Source organism: Herpailurus yagouaroundi, unplaced genomic scaffold, assembly GCF_014898765.1.
Source record: "Herpailurus yagouaroundi ecotype Mexico unplaced genomic scaffold, PumYag 165, whole genome shotgun sequence".
NCBI classification, from domain to species: domain Eukaryota; kingdom Metazoa; phylum Chordata; class Mammalia; order Carnivora; family Felidae; genus Herpailurus; species Herpailurus yagouaroundi.
Genome location: NW_024412406.1, coordinates 5879665 through 5900991, shown reverse-complemented (window position 1 = coordinate 5900991; position 21327 = coordinate 5879665). Strand labels below are relative to the sequence as shown.

General features: G+C 39.6%; 1 protein-coding gene across 4 annotated transcripts in view; it reads right to left on the bottom strand.

Moving 5' to 3' along the window:
* TPD52 (tumor protein D52) overlaps nt 1-21327 on the bottom strand; it is a 109746-nt gene that overhangs the window by 3218 nt on the left and 85201 nt on the right. For 2 of the 4 annotated variants that reach the window (XM_040487527.1, XM_040487530.1), the window contains exons 2-7: nt 19826-19941; nt 14910-15058; nt 13061-13162; nt 11933-11959; nt 5360-5401; nt 3808-3856 (exon numbers count right to left, since the gene is read on the bottom strand). In XM_040487527.1, coding sequence (XP_040343461.1) covers nt 3808-3856; nt 5360-5401; nt 11933-11959; nt 13061-13162; nt 14910-15058; nt 19826-19941 — 485 coding nt within the window. The remainder of the gene's footprint in view (nt 1-3807; nt 3857-5359; nt 5402-11932; nt 11960-13060; nt 13163-14909; nt 15059-19825; nt 19942-21327) is intronic. The other 2 variants (XM_040487528.1, XM_040487529.1) reach the window with 2 other exon arrangements.

Here is a 21327-nt window from a genome sequence, read left to right as displayed (position 1 = left end):
CCCCCCCCCACTTATGGTGTAAACTTTCTAACCCAGTGCTACTTAAGGTGTGCTTTAATCGTAACACACAGACTGACTCCGCGACACCTGGGAGCTTGTTAGGAAGCGTCTCAGACCAACCTCCCCGCCTCCAGCTACAAAGATCTCCAGGTGCTTCTTGACAAGTTAAAGTTAAAGTTTGTGGAGCACTACTCCAATTGATCTGGCCTGATATTGTCAATAAACATTTGTCTGCATGAAGAGGTCTACCATACATTTGGATAATACTTTATGTTTTCCCAAACCTTTATGATGTCACTTCATCCTTAATAACACTGATGTATCTATGCTCTCTCTGTTACATCCTTAATGACCAGCAAGACAGCTGACTAACATTAAGAAACCAGTCAACAGGGGTGCCTGGGTGGCTCAGTTGGTTAAGCATCCAACTTCGGCTCAGGTCATGATCTCAAGTCCTGAGTCTGTCTCTGTGCTGACAGCTTAGAGCCTGGAGCCTGCTTTCGATTCTGTGTCTCCCTCTCTCTCTGCCCCTACCCCGCTAGTACTCTCTCTCTCTCTCTCAAAAATAAATTAAAAAAAAAAAAATTAAAAAATTAAAAAAAAAAAAAAACAACAGTCAACCAACAATGAAACTCATAGGTTTAACTTGACCTGCTCTTAGCTCAATCTTAACCGACTAGCCACAGACACATTATCGGCTGGAATCTTGTTGAAATTTTCTCTCCTTCTTTTTGGTCTCCCATCCATAATCTCTGAATTGTCTGAAAAATCTGCACAACTTATGTCCACTGTATATTTGTTAAATTTATTAAAACACATTTCTTAATTATAGGAAAATACTAAGACCCTTACACATGTCTAACATTGAACACCTCCCTCCACAACTGGTTCCTTCTCTATTCTTAAGACTTTACATAACTGTAGCACTCACCTAGCTGTCTTGGCCAGACACCTGGGAGTCATCCTTGATCCTGCTCCATCTTGTTCCACATCCAGTCACTAACTTTTTGGCTGTCATTTCTAAATTCTAAATATCTCTCAACTCTGTCCCATCAGCACTACCTTAATTCACTCCACCGCCATCTTTGGCCTGGATTACAACTCCTTCCTCCTAACCAGTCTCCCTGGCTCCAGATCTCCTTAGATCTGCAGGGCACCAGTGACCTTTCTAAAATGCACAGAATACACCACCCACATTGTTTAAAATCCTTCAGAAGCTTCTCATTGCCCTAAGTCCAAATTCTTTAGTGCAGCCTACCCATCACTCGAGCTTTATCTCCTGCCCACTACCCTACAGCACAGCAAAATGCCTGGTATTCCTCAAAAAGGTGTCAAAGCTTTTAAAACATTCTCCTCAACCTAAAGGCCTCCATTTATATTATCTTGTCCTGTAAGAAACCCTCTCTTACCTTCCTTCCTAAGCTAGGTCAGACGTTTCTGCATCCCCAAGTCTCCCCGTCATGGAGCCTTACCCTTACTTTTTGCTTTTTTTTTTTTTTTTTTTAATGTTTATTTATTTTTGAGAGAGAGAGAGAGAAAGAGCAAAAGCAGGGGAAGGGCAGAGAGAAAGAGGGAGACACAGAATCCAAAGCAGGCTCCAGGCTCTGAGCCTCACGCGGGGCTCAAGCTCACAAACCGTGAGATCATGACCTGAGCTGAAGTTGGACGCTTAACTGACTAAGCCAACCAGGTGCCCCCACTCACTTTATTTTCAATGGCCATTTAATTGCCTACACATTTGCAGAAAGGGTCTATATCTCTCTTGCTCACTGGGGTATCTCCAGGGCCTACCATTCATCATCTGGCACATGGCAAATGCTCAATTATCACAGATAAATGAACCAATCCAAAATCTAAACATAAGTACATGTAGACCCAATATTTAATTGAACATAAAGGTAATTTAGCAAAATTACATTCCATGTGTACAACTATATTTTACAGCTTTTGGGGGGATAGCTGTTTCCTATTCTATACTTCTAAAAATTACATGTTTTTATCTGAATGGTGCCTAGTCATGTTTCAAAAGCAAGTTTCACCACAATTTATAGAATCTAAATACACCCAGAGGCAGAATATATAGTAAATGACCTGGAAGTTTCTAGTCCTCTTCAGTGTCTAAAGAATACAGCTATCTGTTTTTTCCAACCCGTCATTTCAAAAACTAATGCTTAAGGCAGATTTCAAGGAGAGACTCAGGATAATCCTAAATAGTGACAGCTGACTTCCTGTAATGTACAGTTTAATTGCAAACACATGACTAGGCATTAAAAAGAATAAAGCAAGTCTCCTACTGACCTAGAAGAATGACTAGGATATACTTGTTGCTCATCAAATATGTATTAAGTAGCATCAATGTGCCAAGGACTAATCCAGGCCCTTGAGAAGCATGAGTGAGTAAGAAGAACAGGTCCCTGTGTTTGTGGGATCATACAGCACATATGCTAGTGGGGGGGGGCTGGATGAACAAGTTATAGGACTGTGCATGCAGTTGTGATTCACATCTGCAAAATGTTTATACATTTATGTGGAAACAGAAAAGGTGTGTATTAGTGTTTGCATGGGCAAGAAAAAAAGATCCAAACCACACTACAGTGTTTGGGTTCCTTTCCATAAGTAGCCCCTGCTTCTGTAATTTAAAAAAGATGCATTTAAAAATAAGTAACTCAGGGGCGCCTGGGTGGCTCAGTCGGTTAAGCGTCCGACTTCGGCTCAGGTTATGATCTCACAGTCCGTGAGTTCGAGCCCCGTGTCGGGCTCTGTGCTGATAGCTCAGAGCCTGGAGCCTGTTTCAGATTCTGTGTCTCCCTCTCTCTCTCTGACCACTCCCCGTTCATGCTCTCTCTCTGTCTCAAAAATAAATAAACGTTAAAAAAAAAAATTAAAAAAAAAGTAACTCGGTTACGATTATGAAAGACTAAATCTGAATATTTGTTTTTAAGCAGATTTATATAAAACGCTTAAGATAATAATTTTAATCCTTAAAAAATACCCACAGTTAATTATCAGGATTTGTCTAGGAAGAAATGAAACACTGCTTTGCCCAAACTGAAGAGAAGGCTGGGAACTGGTCAGGAACCAGACAACCTTTCTGGTCGCTTGTGATCCTAAGAGTTAATAATTTTATAGTTTTCAACATAATTTTGAAAATATAATTTATAAATTAATAAAAATAATCACTGAAAATGCCCACCTTCACTGTAATCAAAGCAATCAAAAAATAAAACAGTGAATCATCAATAGTGATCACCATCATAATACAAATGTCTAATGACTGAGGATTGAACAATCAATATCTGTCACAAGGTACATGTAAACATCCATTAAACATAATATTGAGGAAGAATATTTAATGATAAAGGAAAATGTTTATGTTGTATCTGGTTAATTCCTTCTTAAAGCATTAACATTATAGTCCAACTACATACATATCACTGACTCCAGGTGACAGGACCAATTTTTTGTGTGTTATTCTTTGGGCTTTTCGATGTTGTTGCTAATTTTCTACAATAAAATTTATATTAAATTTTGTCAAATTATAAATGTATTGGAGCAGTACACACTTCTCAAGTACTACTTGTTTTTTAAATTACACATTTCCTTTCAGCGTTTAGCATCTACCATGCTACAACATACACTCAAAACATTGATTAAAAGAGTACATATCACCTATAATAATGTAAAGAATAAAGTCATCAAGGCTCTAAGTATTTTAGAAAGAAAAAGTAATGTGAATAATTTACCCACAGCAAAAAAATTTAAGGCACCAAGCAAGACATCACTAAGATTCTATTCATCTCTACTTGCCTTTAAGTTTTCAACTTTTTCTTCAAATGATTTGAAAGTTGGGGAGTTTCTACGGAGAGAAAGAAAAACAGTAAAATTACAAACACTGAAAAAAACTCACTGATTTTGAAACATCATTAGTTGATTGTATTCCTCTTCACAGTTATTCTCAATCAGCAAAGAAACAGATTTAGCTGTGTATGTCTGTGCGGGCATAGAGGCAAATATGTATTATTAGGTAAGATGATCAAATTCTGGTCTAAGATTTCTACAACAATGCCTTCAGTTCCACAAACAGCCTGTCTCAGATATACATGATATAGATGTAGTCAAGTACATGTGTGAGGAGAAGGAACAAAGTCGGTAAAACACGAATTCTGTCACTTCTCTAACCATCTAAGTGTGCCACCCTTAGATCAGTTTAATTTTGGTTAAGGTGACTATACTATACTCTAAAACTCGTGTTTAAATTCACATATTGCCTGGCAAAGAGTCCTACATGAACCCCCATCACCAAGCAGGACAAGCAGACCACATGAGTTTCCACAACAGGGATCCTGGTTCCCAGGGAGCAGCAGTAGAGATGAGGAAAGAGAGACCAAAAGGAGGAAGAAGCACAGAAATGTGGTTTTGCCTACATCACAAAGCTGCCCCAACTGACAGAGCACTCTGAGCCCACGGAAAGCCTCTCCCATGTCTTCACACTCATCCATATTAATCAACGAGGATCACAGAACCTATGTCACTCACGTCTGGGTTTCCGAAGCTTTTAAACTATCCACCTGACCTCAAATATCCTTCCTATTACATAGATGAAAAAGGTGAAGAAGGGAACAAGGGGTTCTCTCCTTTCCACAGTGGTGATGGGCAACCAGGCCCAAGGGGTAGTCCCCCAGATGCATCCATAGCTCTTGGGAAGTTGTGGGCAATGCAAGTTCTCGGTTCCCACCTCAAGCCTATAGAAATCAGAAACCAGAGGGGGCAGGGTTCAGCAAGCAGGGGGTCTAACAAGCTCTCCAGGTAGTTCTGATGTATACTAAAGGTTAAGCCAAGCATGTGTTGTTAAAAATCCCCTGCCTCTCTGGAGAGGTTAATGAGACAGTAACATGCACTGCTTGCACATTGTTTCCTGATGGAAGAGGATGGCAGAATTGAATCACAGTTGGCTCCAAATGTCAGAATAGGATGAGGGAAGTGGAAATAGGGAGGTTGGAAAGCCGAGTAGCTTTAGCAGACAGAGGTGGTCGGACAGCTGTTATCTATGAAGAGCTTTATTAGATGGGTAGTGTTCACTTTTACAGTTAAGCAGATTTAAAATATGAAGCAATTTAATAGGTTTACAAAATAAAGTAGAAATAATAACTCTTTTTTTTAATCACAAACCTTTATTGGATCACTTGCACCCACCTTAACATTATAGAAGGAGCAACTGAAAACTGATACAGCGTTAAACGCGCAGCTTGTTTAGAGCAGAATCCTAGCTCCCCGCTTCAGAACAGTTCAAGTTACACATTGAAATAAAGAATAAGAAAGAGTAAGATCAGCTACATTTTGTAAAAATAAAATACTTTACCTCATAGCAGGCATGCTAATTGAATGTTGAATGGAGCGGATACTAAGAGGCAGCATTAAAAAGAGATAGACAGGAAGTTAGTATCGTGATTAGACATTATAAAACGCAGCTTTCTAGGGGCTCATTCTTTTGGCACTATGAAGATTTATCTACTTTTTGAGGTGGAGGGGATAAAAATTATTCCAATGCACTTGTATTCATGAGAAAATTATTTTTAATTCAATTTTTTGTTGTTCTTCTAAGTTACTTATTTAAATAATCTCTACACCCAACGTGGGGCTCGAACTCAGGACCCCAAGATCAAGAGTCGCACGCTCCAACTGAGCCAGCCAGACGCCCGTTCATGAGCCAATTTAACCCATGTAGTTGACAGAGCTAATAATTCAACCTTGCACTTTTATAGCACTTTGAAAATTCTACAGTGCTTTTCACCTGTATCTATGGGGCATCAAGCACCGAGGCTCAGAAGTTAAGTGATTTACCCAAGGTCACAGTAGGATGGAACCTGGGTCTTTGGGACTCCTGATTCAATGTTCACCACCTCCCCTCAAAAAACGAAGCGCACATACAGATACACACACGCACAAGTGAGGCTGGTGAAGGGCGCCAGCAGCTGCCTTTCTCCCACATATTTGTGACCAGACCAAAACAGGAAGGCTTCAAAATAAATCACCTATTTGACAACTGAAAGTGATTTAGAGATCACTCCTTAGTAGTAGTATCAATTTTCTAATAAGAGACACTTGTACTTCAGCCCAATGAACTAAATGTTCTTAATGGTCATTTTTGGACCTTTGTTTTACTAGCACCAACTTCTTTCTCAAAGGCAATGCAGTTTACCGACCGTTCAGGCTCAAGGTTATCTACTCTCAGCCATCTCCCATAGAGACCACCTCGTAAGATGAAAGCACTTTAATTCGTGGGCTCACAAAGTCACTGTAAATTGCTGATATGATTACTATGCTTACAATATTTTGATCACTGGCATAGCCGCTTTGGTAGGAAATCTTTCCTTCAGGTAAGCTGGACAGTCCAAGGTATTCTTAATTATATTTGAATATTGCATGTGTGATTTAAGTTTTCTCAAAAAATCAGTTGTTACACATGACAGTGTGTTTTAAGAGTAGCTCCCCAAATCTAGTTTTGCACTAATATGTAGTGACATGAAGTATGATCTAGATATAAATCAAAATACACTGGCAGTTCACATAGTCAAAATAATCAGTAAAGTATCTGGACATCTTCATACTTAATGTCATATGTAACACAGGAAAGAATCCAGGCAGCTCACCATTCTCTCTATACTATAACAGTGGTAGATACCTTGGGTACAAGACTACATTCTAGGAGAATTGGCTAATGCTTTTCCTGCTTAATCTATTGCAGTGGGCTAGATCCATACTTGAAGGAGAGAGATTCATAAAAATTATCCTTCTTAGTTTACAATACTATTAATTACTATTAATTACAATCATTTACACTAGTTTAGAGCCTTCTAAAGAGGCTGTCTAATCACATTTCCACAGCCCCCTTCCATCATCATCAGTAATGATAACTGCATCAGTAGAACTCCACCCACCACAACTAATCTCCTGGTAATCTGCAAACTGTTTTGGAGTGAATGAAAAGAAAGAAAAAACAAAAAAAGAGGACAATTAAGATTCTTATCCTGGGATTTTGTACACTAAACCACTGGTTAATGGCTAGGTACATGAGCTGAAAAGTTATGTGGGCTTAGACGTTGAGGAAGGCCTTTCATGGGACCAGGAGGTACAGGCTGCAAGAATGCAGAAGCATCCAGTTCCCCAAGAAAGGACTGAATATAGTGCACGGAGAGGTAGAAGAAAGGAAGCAGAGATGACCACGCAAGGAAGAGGGCAGGGTGAGAGAGGAACGGCAATCTCCTTGGCTTCTGGAAGCAACCTTGATTTTACCAGCTTTCCAACCAGCAGGGCTAGTCTGGGTGGGGAAAGGGCTCGCTACCTTTCTTCTCCTCAGATTCCAAAAGAACTTTCTATGCGACACATTCTCCTTCTTAGGGAAGCCGGTTTCCCTAATTTTTTGTTCCTCATAACCAAGACTCTTCACTAGAACATTCATTTTGGCAGAATTACCAAATTCTGGCAAAAGAAGAGGAGTGATGGCTTGGATGTATGATACACTGCTTGTTCGTGGGACTCCCTGAATGAATTCGACAGTATCAACAAAATGAGGAAATACGTAAAGTGCAAATTTCAGAAACCCATAGCTAATTGTAGCCACTGTCCCTAAACACCCACTTAAAATTCATTCCTTCCAATGGTCATTTTCTGGGTTCTGTGCCCCTTGAACCAGCATACAAGCTAGTTAAGAGGAAACAAGTCAAAGGCAAAGTGGAAGAAATGATCATAAAATGAATTCTAAATACATCAAGTTGACTGCAAATTCAACATCCAGGGCACAAATTACTTCAGGATTATCCTACATAAGAAATAAACCAAGCTGATGAGAGTTGAAAAACTGAATAGTAAACATCGCCCCAAATTATCAGGGGATGGAGAATGAAAACAAGAAGTCAGTGTAGAGCTATGCCTGTGTGTAATCAAGGGGTCTCCCCTGGCTAGGTAAGGGATGGGAGTGGAACATTAATGTAAGGAGGTACCAGGAAGAAAGGGGAAACTCACAAATAAGGCAAATAAGAGAAAACAATAATGCTGGAAATACAGCAGTCTCTGTTTCAAAATAAGTAAACATTTTTTTAAAAAGTTATTCTTTTGGGGCACCTGGGTGGCTCAGTCAGTTAAGCGTCCGACTTTGACTCAGGTCATGATCTCACATTTTGTGAGTTTGAGCCGCATGTCAGGCTCTGTACCAACAGCTCAGAGCCTGGAGCCTGCTTCGGATTCTGCGTCTCCTTCTCTCTCTGCCCTTTCCCCTTGTGCTCTCTCTCTGTCTAAGATAAAAAATATGTAAAAAAAAAAAAAAGTCATTCTTTTAAAAAGCTGAATTGATTTTTTAAATTTTCCTGGTTTCTTACACAGTTCCTTGATCTTTTCATCCCCAATCACAATAAAAGGGGAGACATAAAGGGAGGAAAGAGAAGAAAGGAAGTGGTAGGTACTACACAGAGAAAGAAAAGAAAGAGTTAATGGTTAGCATGTTTGAATGCTTACTAGGTGCCAGACACGCTTTTGAGAGCTATCTATGTATTATTTTTCCATTGTGCCCTCACAATAATTTCTTGACTGTAAGTGATAAGCCAAAGTAACTGCTGGCCAGTGCCTGGAGGGGCCTATTCTTAAACCTTGATCACTTTGGGATCAAGTGGGATGCAGAGAAGAATACAGGCTCCAGAACCAGGGTGCTGTCTGGGTTCAAAGCTTGGGCTTCAGCCACTTAGCTGTGTGATCTTGGGGGGAGTCACTTAACCTCTCTATGGTTCAGTTTCCTCCTCTGCAAAATCAAAAAAATAACAGCACTTACTTCGGAGGGACTATATAGAGCCTTGCCTGGGACATAATTATTCACATTATTACTACAGATGACTTTAACAGAAACACACATTAACATTTATTTCATATTACATTGCAGTCTTTAAAACGTTTGCATTGCACCCAGTTGTTATTTCAGTTGGTAACTCGGACCACACAGTCTGGACCAAGGTCTGGCACATGGTTAGCGTTCAATAAATACTTTTGAATGAAAGCATGAACGAACAAAAACTTGTAACTAAAATTGGGAAATATGGGCATGAAAGGTAGAAAAGTTCAATAAAGCTTTTCAAATTCTAATCGAAAAGTACTCTCTGAAAGAGAAGACATCATTTCTGTTCCCGTTAAGGGGTGAAAATTTTCAGCAAAACAGAATGGTCTGGAATAACCTTAATGAGTCCCAAACAAACAAAAAAAGATATCTAGAGATTTATATGAAGAAATACACACGTAAACAGGAGAAACTTCCTTTGGAAATAAAAGCAAAGTTAGTTAGCACTTCCTCTTAAATATATCAAAATTCTTGACTAATGAAGCTGTTGAATTACTATGTTACACTGTTAGTAACACTGAAATTGATGTTTAACACTGGCACCCAGGAAAATGAGAAGGGTTTCTCTCAAAAAAATTCCAAAGTTTCTCTCAAAAACTTAAAGGCATGAATCAATGCTCAACACATATGTATAGACAATGAGCAAATATGAGATGGGTGGATATGAACACAACACCTGAGAGGAAAGGCTGGCTGTCCCTGAAGAGCTTCCCACAATAGTTCTCATTACCATGTCCCACATCTGGCGTTCGAACCAGCTGTCACAGACACCTAATTCTCAGGGGACTAAAAACCGATCTCTCTCTTTTCTCCTCCACTTCCTCCTCCTTGCACACCCACCTGGGGTGTAAGGAACATATCTAAATCCCAAGTACCAATTTATTAATTGACAATGTGACCTAAAAACTGTTGCAGGGTCTAACAATTCATGTCAGCAAATCAACCACAAATCTGTCCGAGAGTGAAATCATTGCCACAAGCTTGCTGGGTACACAGGGACTCAAAACAAAGGGAGGTTGACAGGATTAAGCAACTATTTCAAGCACTTGGCAAAAGAGGCCTCTCACATCGTCTCCATGGGAGCAAAGGCCTTGCTGCTGGGACTGAAACCCTCAAAATCTACTTTCCAAGCTTCCTCTCCTTGGACAGTTTTTGGGCCAGTATTTGCCACCGTGACTCACTGATCTAAAAGATGCGGTTTTACTTCATACAGGTTTTCTATTATGTATGTTTTTATGTGTTTCTATTTTATATGTTCTCATATATTTTTACATGTGAACACACAAAATCAGATCACAATCAGGGCTTCCTGGCCGAGAAATTTAAGTGACTTTAGCCAACTTTTAATCTGTGAGACTTATAAAATTTAGCTTTCAGAAAATAATCTTGTATCTCTCATTTCCAGGTTTTAATCAAAAGTCTTACTTAAACTTCCACGTATGGATACACAATATATATTAGAAACAGGACTAAAAATGGCAGAGTGTAATCTCAATTATAGTTTTTAAATGAAATAAAAAAAGTTGACTGTATAAGGAGCTAGAAAAGAGTGGCAATACCTAATCTGTTCCTGGTCAATTAATAAGACAGCACATCCTGAGCCATCTTGTGTGAATTTGCTTATTCTTAAAACTACAGAGAAACAACAGGGATGTGTACTGATGAAACATTCCCCAACAGCACATACATAAATATTTTTACATTTTTATTTCTATCACATCTAACATTGTTATATAATCCAGGGTTAACAGGGCTCTTCCACCTTAACTTATTCCTAGTCCCAACCCCCTTCCCCTACTCCATCCGCTCAAAGATTGTAAGGTCTTTCAGTATGAGAGCCATATCTGATGTATGGTTATATTCTGTGGGCCTGTCCACAAAATGCAGTCTAACAGGAGCAGAATGGATCCTGTGACTGAATACATATTCACACAACTCAAACGACTGTGGATAAAGTCGTCTTAACAGCTGCCTAAAGCACTGAGGCCATTTTTAATTGAATACCAAAAATACAAAACCACCTATCTCTTGATCTTCTTATCCCTATGGTTGGCTCTGACTTCCTGGGCCAAGTGTCACTAGGCCAGAAAGGCCTCAGCGATAAGTTTAAGTTTCCTTATTTAAGCAGACAAACAGCTAGACTACAGCAAGTGACTGAGAACATAATTCGCACTAGAAGAACAGAGATGGAAGCAGCAGACCATGTTGTCTTTCCTGCTTACACTCTAAAGACCTTTCTCCAGCTTAGTTTTCTCTATTAATTGGATAAACAGTCTGTATGGGAGACAGAGAAGAGGTTTGCTCAGCATCACAAAGATTCCTTCTATAAGGCATGGTTTGGGCTGACATGTTTTTAATGTGTGTGTGGTTGATTGTTTGTTTGTTTGTTTTAGCCTAATAGGCTATTTTTCCTTTTGCAACCATGAAATTTCCTTACCTGCATATGCAAAGAGTATAGTGTAAAGAAATTTAAAAAATAGTAAAAACTATAAGCTAGTAAAACAAATACTGGAAAGTGCAGAGTAATGAGTATATTTTATGTCTACTTTACCACAATGAAAAAAAAAAGTGATCAGAGTAACCTGTAGAAGACGGAAGACTGACATCATGAGGCAGTACATGTGCACTCTATTACAGAAGCATAATGGGACCCACGTGAAGGAGAATTCCAACATCCTTACAAAAGCACCAAAGAAATTAAAGCATCAAAAACAAACAAAGTCAGACATTAAAAGGGAGGAATTCTGTATGCCATGGTTGAGCTGCTTCTTTTGACCACCACCAACAACAAAAAAGTAAGAAATGTCAAAATCATTTCCATATCCCTGAACCACAGTGTCCAATTATTCTTCTTTTAATTTATCCGTTACCCACGGTATACAAAAACCCTCCCTTAAAAATAGGTATGCACTAAGGAAAAAGATATTCCAAACGCAAGAAAAGTATGCAGTGGACGAACACAACCATCCAACGTGGCATAATAAAGTCTAATTAAGCACACTTGTCTTAGACACCGGCTACAGCTGCAGGGATGGTTCAAGCTGTCCTTACCTAAAGGAATGTGAAAAGGCTTGCATTCTGTAAGAAGCCACAGTAAGCATTAAAAAAGAAAGCAGGTTCTGGTAAATCTAAAACAATGGAATAACCTACTTTTTAAAAGTCGTGTAAGGCTTAAACTGGACTCTAAAGGTCTAGACAATCAAGCTGGCATAGAAAGACATGAGAGCACCTCAGAGATGTGCATAAATTATCAAAAGAAAGCAAGTAAGCTATGTTTATTACACAGACGCTTAGAATGATGATGGTCCAAATACAAGAAGTCATTTGGATTTTTGGGTACGTAATAAATATACATTGGTTGCGAAACTTATTCAACGAACAAAATTCTGGTTGTAAAAGCTACATTCCCCACAAATGAAAAACACAAAGTCATGCAATCTGAGGGTTTTGTTAGTAAAACAAAAACACTTTCATGCCAACAGAAGCACAGCAAATTTAAACCATGTTTGTCACTTTCAGTGCTATTTGAATCAACATGGCGGGGGCGGGGCGGGGGGGGGGAGCAGGGTGGATGCACAAAAGCACTGTGAAGTGGTTTTATTAAAACTGCCAGGAAAATTCTGCAGACTCATCTGAAATATAAATGCAAAACAAAAAGCAAAGCTCAATATCAAGATGTGGGCCTAGGCATGAATATAGAGAGAGCTTACACATTAGTACAAACCAGGACACGGATGAGCATGTGGTAATCGCACCATGGTATAACAGTGTACCACGCAGAACTGAAGCCGGTCTCGGTCCACGCGTGCAGGCAGCACTCCTGGACCTGTCGCCAGGAGGACCACAGGCTCGGCCCACAACCACAAACTTGCAACCACAAGAGACATACTTACCCTGCATGATCAGGAAGGACTAAAAGGACAAAAATGCACAACCAGAATTTTCCAACAACCTTAAAAGTACTCACAAGATGATTATTTTGAACGCTATGCCTAAGAGCCAGAAGGCTACGCCTAAAATAACTGAGACAATATTTCAGGTCCTGGTTTGAAGGAGAGGCCTCCCTCACTTGAAGACAGGAGAATCCAGCATTATCCACAAAGTCAGGAAATACATGCAACCACAACGTATTTTAATTTGCCTCAGCTACTTAATGAGCAAGGAGAAATGAGGACATACTTTACATCTTCCAGCTTTTTGGTGATGACCGATCCAACAGATGAGAAAGCAGCGGATGCCTTCTGTCCAGCTTGAGATAGGGTTTCAGAGGTCTTTTTGTATCTATATTAAATTATAAAAGAACAGAGTAAAGAAAAGGTAAGCTAACCTTTTCTAATAGCAATAATTTAAAGAACGATCACCACCTCTTGGAGAGCTCTCAAAAACTTTAAAAAAAAAATTGTTTTCAGAACATCCCAAATCCTTCATAACCACCAGGACAACATCATCACATTGTTTTATCGTTAACCATCATGCAGGCTCAATCTTCGGCAGTGCCCTAGGACAGCCAAACAGACGCCTATAAAGGCGGGGCCGAGGAAATCGGGGTAAGGGGTAAAAATAGTCATAGAGAAAGGCTGAAAATGAGCCAGAGGCTGAAATTATACCTCTTATTCTTTTCCACTAAAGCCAAACAAAAATGAAATCAAATTCCTCACATGCCTTTTATATCTTTATTCCCTAAAAAGGGACCAGAAGCAAGGTAAGGTCCCTGCGTACTTTTTATCCAATAAGTTATATGGCCGTAAAGAATTTTTTTTAATTTTGCATATCTGCAGAGCTACCACACAAGGACTTGTGGACTCTTGACGAAATACTGCAAATGACTCAAGTATGATATTTGCTATAGCATAAAGCTATCATTTACCACCTTCCTCTTCCCATCTACCCAGGGATTAATGAAGGACAAACAAAACCAAACGAATATGGTAGCTACAAAGAGGTTAAGATCCTCATGTTATTGACAGGGATGCTCAGGCATTTTTACTTATCCTATCAAGAAAAAATACTAAAAATAAAAAGTTTATGGTGATTCACAAAGAATCTTATATGGACTTATATGGGTCGGAAGTGGACCAAAGGGGGTAGACACCCTAGTGTGTACTTAGTGTCCTAGTGTTGTCATGTCAAGATGCAGTCAGCCACACTGCTGCTGGTAACCAGCTCAGTGCATGGATGAACACAGACTTCAGGTGCACCTGGGTGGCTCAGTCAGTTAAGCGTCCAACTCTTGATCTCCACTCAGGTCACGATCTCCTGGTTTATGAGTTCGAGTCCCGCATCAGGCTCTGTGCTGATAACATGAAGCCTTCTTGAGACTTTCTCCCTCCTTCTCTTTCTGCCCCCGCACTCATGCACATGTGCTCTCTCTCAAAAATAACTAAGTAAACTTATAAAAAAAATTTTATAGAACATACTTCAGAATCTGTTACCAGAAGCTTGCTCCTCCTTATGCTAGGAAACAAAACTGCATCATGATTAAGGCCGTATCAAAATGTATGTGATCAAAAAGACAAGAAGATTAAGGGGTGGGCCTCTGCCACCAGCACATATCAGAGACGATGAGCCAAGAGTCTTATGAGGAAGTAAAAAGAAGACTGGCTCTGTACTTGGTCAAATCTGAATTCAAATGCTGCCCCTACATTTTGAGTTTTGTGACCTCAAAACTTGTCTGATCCGTTTCCTTCTCTCGGGCTATCTCACCACCCACCCTATTTGGTTATTCTGAGGACTAAGTGACATAGGTGCATTTCTGGCAAGTCAATATATAACATTTTTGGAACGTAAATGTTAGTTCTTCAACTCACACACGAGGCTGGTTTTCTTTCTATCCCCTAGAACAGTCTGAAAGACCAAAGTTAGAGAAGAGTCAGGTACACTTGAGAACTGGGCGGGGGGAAGTGCCCTGTGTAGTATAAAGAAGAGTTGCAGAAGCATCCCTCAGCCCCTTTCAGTTCCCCTACCCAGACAAAAGGAGCAAAAGTGTCCTTTACATTCTCTAGAAAAATGTAAGATCAAGGGGACATACGCAGATGTTGCTGTCACATCCTGCCAGCCTTTGGCAATGTTCTGTTTTAGTTCCTGTAGTGAATTGATCCCAAGTTTCCGTTTGATCTCTGCTAGATGCTTCTCTTTTGCTGCTAACACTTGAGACAGAGTCTGGATTTCTTCTTCTACCTATGAGGAAGGGAGATGGGGTAAAAATATAGCAAAGTTAATATTATTAGTGCAAAACTATACTAAAAATTCTGGAGAAATTTAAAAACTTTTTTGATTCACTGATCTCTTTAAAAACCACATACAGCGTGTTGTTAATAAGTAAACTGGTTACGTGCCGATCTCTCCTGTAGAGCATCTCTTCTCTTCCTTATATTTCTATCTTGAATTGTCCTCAGCCTTCTTCTCTGTCTGTAGGTCTTTACTCAGCTATGTCATGGAAGCTTAGGGCTCGAACCTCCACACAGAAGATATTCAAATTATTCTAACATCCACTCTTCTGAACTCTGGTCTGCATTTCTGGCTTGCCAGTTCTAGTAGAAAGCCCCCAAAACTCCTACTTGTGTACCAAATGAAACCTATCTCTACTCTCCACCAAAACGTGCATAGCCAAGCCAAACTGAAAGCCAACCTTCGCATATGTATCATGTGAGTTTATCTGGAAATGTCTGTCCCAGGGCCTGCCAAAGCCACAGACATAAACAAATCAAACTATCTCTCCCGGAGAGCCCCACAGAAGTCCTGTGTGGACCCCCTGACACTGACTGACCAGCCTTAACTGGGCAGTTAGAGGTGGGCCCCTAACCCAAGGACAGCCAACCCATCAAGTGGCCACCTGTGAGTGATGTGCCTGATGTAAAAAGAGATACTCTAGTCTCTCTCATTCAGAAATCCAGCTTGAGAAACTGAGATAACATTGGGAGAAGAAGCTGGGAAGACTTAGATAAAGAAGCCCTGAAGTACAGGTAGGGCACAGTGAGATTATGAGAAATGGAAGCCTAAATATACTTGATGAGGCCAAAAACTATGCAGAAGCTAAGAAGGACAGTAAAAGACTTATAGAGTAGGCCAACAAGCTGAGCCAGAAAAACAGAGGGAAAGAGGCAGACCCACAGAAAGAAACAGACCTCATGTGGGAGAGACCTTTTGTCCCAGGAAGCTGAAAAAGTGAGACAGTCATTAATATTCAACCCCTTAGAAAGATGCTTCTCTTGGCTTGTTGCAAAACCATATTCTCAGCCTTGACCTCACACTTCTATGATTTCAAAGACAGCACGGACTTCAAAAAACAACATGTAGTGCTATTAAACTGTTTTCACTGCTGATTAAATCTTTAAAGAACACAAAGTGAAGGAAAACAGTACTCGACAAAAGGAAAGAAGGATAAATCAAATGTGATGTGGCTACCAAAACAAACAAAACATAGTTCTGAAGATGGCATTATTAGAAGATAGGTCCAGAACAAAGATAATCCTCTGTGCTTCTCATTCTGCACCAGTTTTAGAAGTCATTTGTAATTGGAATATGGAAAGAAAAAGGCAACAATGAATGAACGAGGTTCAAAAATCAAGTAAATTAAATAATTTGCCCTAGGTCATCACACTAATAATGTAGGAACCAGAATTTCAACCCAGGTTTTCAGATTCTACTTCTCAGTTTACTGGTTAATTCTCATTGCACACTATTAGCTTTCCAATACCTCCTTCTCTATCCCAGCTCCGAATTTTCAGATGCTCCAAAGAACTGACTTAAAAGATACATACTCTACCCCGACACTTGTCTGAAGTTTTCACTTCCCCTAATGACAGCTGGCAAGAAAGACCACTATAAATCTTACTGAACAATACATGACCCGGTGTATTCCCTACCTTTGTCGGTTAGATTGTGCTACCAACATACCTGGCTCAGCACATCACGGCTACAATTCCTTAATTCAACATATATATTATGTATTACATACTATGTATATAAAATACACATATTTCAAAATGGAAAAATACATATATATAAAAGAATGACCCTTAAAGCACAAAGAATATATCTGATAAGGATCTAGTATCCATAACACAGAACACACAACTCAATAAGGACAAATAATCTAATTAAAAATGGACAAAGGCTTTAAATAGACATTTCACCAAAGAAAATATACAAATGACCAATAATCATATGAGAAAATGCTCAATACCATTCATTAGTGAGAAATTCAAATGAGATCCTACTTCACCTCCACTAGGATGACTATAATAAAAAAGATAACAAGTGTTGGTTGGCAAGGATGTAGACAAATTGGAGCCCTCATATATTACTAAGGGGAAGATAATGGTGCAGTTTGGCAGTAAAACACTCTGGTGGTTCCTCAAAAAGCTGAACAGAAGAGTTATCATAGGACCCAGGAATCCCACTCCTAGGTATATAGAAGGAAAATTGAAAGCATACAACTGCACAAAACACCGGTACACAAGTATTCACAGTGGCATTATTCTTAACAGCCAAAAGGTGAAAACAACCTAAATCTCCAACAACTGAAGAATGGATAACCAAAACATGGCAGATTGCTATAAAATGGAATATTATTTAGCCAGGAAAAGGAATGGCGTACTAATATGTCTTACAACGTGGATAAACCTTGAAAAAATACTACGTGAGGGAAGCCAGTCCCAAAAGAGCACACATTGTCTGACCCCACTTGTATGCAATGCCTAGAATGGGGCAAATCTATAAAAATAGAAAGTAGACCAGTGGTTGCCAAGGGTTGGAGACAAAGGGTAGGCTGGGAGTGACTGCTAATAGAGCAGGGTGTCTTTTTTGGGTGATGAAATGTTTTGAATTAAATAGTGGTGATAACTGTACAACCTTGTGAATACACATAAACCAAAGAGGTAGAATTTGATGGCATGCAAATTACATCTCTAAAATGAACCCAAAAAAAAAGAGACGGGATTTTTTTTATCCCTATTTTATTTAAACGTCTACAACTATCTCAGGCAGTGACTCTGATGTAAAACCTTTCCAAACTGAAAACTATCATTTGTTGGGGCACCTGGGTGGCTCAGCCAGTTAAGCATCTGACTTCAGCTCAGGTCATGATCTTGTGGTCCGTGAGTTTGAGCCCTGTGTTGGGCTCTGTGCTGACAGCTCAGAGCCTGGAGCCTGTTTCAGATTCTGTGTCTCCCTCTCTCTCTGCCCATTGCCTGGTCACACTTTGTCTGTCAAAAATGAATAAATGTTTAAAAAATTTAAAAAAAAAGAAATAGATCAAAGGCTTAAATATAAGAGCTAAAAGTCTGAGAAAAAAACATAGGGGTAAATCTTCATGATCTGAACTTTCAAAATGGGTTCTTAGATATAACACCAAGAGCAAAAGCAACTAAAGAAAAATTAGATTTTATCAAAATTTAAATTTTTTTAATGTTTATTTTTGAGAGAGAGTGAGCAGGGGAGGGGCAGAGAGAAAGAGGGAGACACAGAATCTGAAGCAGGCTCCAGGCTCAGAGCTGTCAGCACAGAGCCCGATGCAGGGCTCAAACTCATTAACCACAAGATCATGACCTGAGCCGAAGTCGGATGCTTAACCAACTGAACCACCCAGTCGCTCCAGATTCCACCAAAACTTAAATCTTATGAGCATCAAGACACTGTGAGGAAAGTGAAAAAACATACAGGAGAAAATATATCTGATAAGGGTCTAATATCCAGAATATATAAAGAGCTCAACATCTCAACAACAAAACAGACAATTAAAAGAAAAACTGGGCAAAGAATTTGAATAGATATTTCTCCAAAGAAGGTGTACAAGTGGCTAATAAGCTCATGAATGCTCAGTATCATTAGTCATGAGGGAAATACAAATCAAAAGCACAATGAGATACCACTTTACACTCAGTCAGAAAGACAGAAAATAACAAATATTGGCAAAGATGTAGAGAAATAGCTGATTGGAATGTAAAATGGTGCCCCTGCTGTGAGTAGTCCGGCAGTTCCCCAAAAAAGTTAAACGTGGAATTATCATCTGATGCAGCAATCCCACTTCTAGATATAGATCCAAAGGAACTAAAAACAGGTATTCAAACAAGTACTTTTATACAAATGTTCCCAGCTCAGTGCCTACAATTATAAAAATGTGGAAACCACACAAACGTCCATCAACACACAAAGAGAGAAACAAAATGTGGAAGACACATAAAATGGAATATTATTCAACCATAAAAAATAGTAAAGTACCAATACGTGCTACAACAAGAATGAACCACAAAAAACATTATGCTAAGGGAACCTAAAAAACATACACAAAGTAACATATTATATGATTCCATTTAAATAAAATATCCAGAATCAGTAAATCCATACAGACAAGACATAAAGCTAACTATTGTTGCCAGGGGATGAGGGAGGAGAGATTGAGGACGCCAGTTTAATGAGTATGTGTCTCCCCTGGGAGTGATAAAATTGTTCTGGAACTACACAGAGGTGATAGCTGTACAACAATGTGAATGTACTAAATGCCACTGAATTGTACACTTTCAAGTGGTTAATTTTAAGAAAAAGAGAGAGAAAGGGAGGGAAGGAAAGAGGGCTCAAAGTGCCTATATCCACAACACAGCAAAGGAGACACCAGAGTCACTGATGGAGGGGCAAAGCCAAGGGTATCAGACTTAGTGCAGCCCCTGAGACGGTATCCACTATTCCTCCTCTCATCCATTTCCTCCATCACACTCTACTTCTCAGACTCCCTTCACCCATTATATACCCATTATATATCCTATAAAAACAAACTGGTTATCATGTTCTTGTATTTCTTCTCCCCCACTCAAGACCTCTAGGAAAAGTAAATGCATGTTGCTTTCTCTTCCCTGGAACCAATGACGCGTTGTTACCTTGTGCTTTAGAAACACAAATGACACTGTGAGGGCAAAACAGGAAGTTCCGAAAGGAATGCTTCTTTACCTTTGCAAGTTCTCTTCTTAGTTCTTGTTGCTCCTCCTCTGATAGGGTCTCTGTGGCACTGATTGTGGCTGCAACATCTTCTCCTTCCTCGGGTACTGGGTCTGTTCTCAGCAGACCTTGTTGGGGATTTAAAAAAAGAGTCTGTAAGGTATGAAGGCTGTGTAAAATTCTCCCTTAGGCTTCTTTACTGCCCCAATGAGAATAAAACCAATTAGACCGGATCCACACATCAACTTTCTATACCTTCAAATGACCTGGCTCTCCCTCTACAGGACAAAAGAAAGTCTGAGCTACCACTAAAAACCGCCAAATTGCACTCTGCCAAAATACGAATTTAAAAAATACAGCATTCGCTCAGATTCTGTTCGTTTCCACAATATAGTTACTGCAAAGGAGAAGAGTTAAGAGGCCAAGAATGGGATCTTGCCAAGGCTTCAAATGTTAAACTAGTAAATCAGACTAATTTACACTAACAAGGAAAGAGGTTTGTAAATGTCTCTAATTTCCTCTGCTAATCAAATCCAGCAACTTTTTTTTTTTTTCAACGTTTATTTATTTTTGGGACAGAGAGAGACAGAGCATGAACGGGGCAGGGGCAGAGAGAGAGGGAGACACAGAATCGGAAACAGGCTCCAGGCTCTGAGCTGTCAGCCCAGAACCTGACACAGGGCTCGAACTCACGGACCGCGAGATCGTGACCTGGCTGAAGTCGGACGCTCAACCGACTGCGCCACCCAGGCACCCCACAAATCCAGCAACTTAACCTCAGTCATGAACTGAACAAACTCAATGCCTACAAAAATTTTATTCCAGAAAAAATAAAATAATTTATTACATTCCTTTCCATTGTTAGTGGAGGTAGGAAACACCTTCCTGTAGCTTTTAAAAATATATATATATCATCCAGATAACCTTTAAAAAGTCCTAACGTATGCAGAAATGACCAACACTCACATAAAAGCTTTTCAAGTTATTTAAGACCAACACGGCCACACTCACTCCTCTGGAAGAGGGCCGACCACAGTGGTCCCTTCAGGAAGAATCTGGTATTTCTCAAGTGGCCAAGAAGGCATCTGACCCTCAGCAACCCTTCCGTCTCTCTGCCAACCAACCATGCCCAACACTAGGGTTAGGTCAGCAAGGCCCCCAAACCTTGGGCGCAAAATTTAAGGTGGCACCAAAAAACTCAATATAAATAATTTTAATATTTTCATGCAATAGTTTTCAAATATCAAAGTTAATTCAAAGAATCTATGATGCACAAAATATCAAAATTTTAAGTAGGCTCAGTATTACTGATTTTTCCTTCCACCTCAAGGCTCCAAAATGGCTTTGCACAGCACTGTTTCTCATCTTGTTTTTTTTTTTTAACATTTTTAAAAAAAGTTTATTTATTTATTTTGAGGGGGGAGGGGCAGAGAGAAAGGGAGACAGAATCCCAAGCAGGCTCCACTGTTTGCACAGAGCCCAGCGTGGGGCTCTAATCGACGAGCCGTGAGATC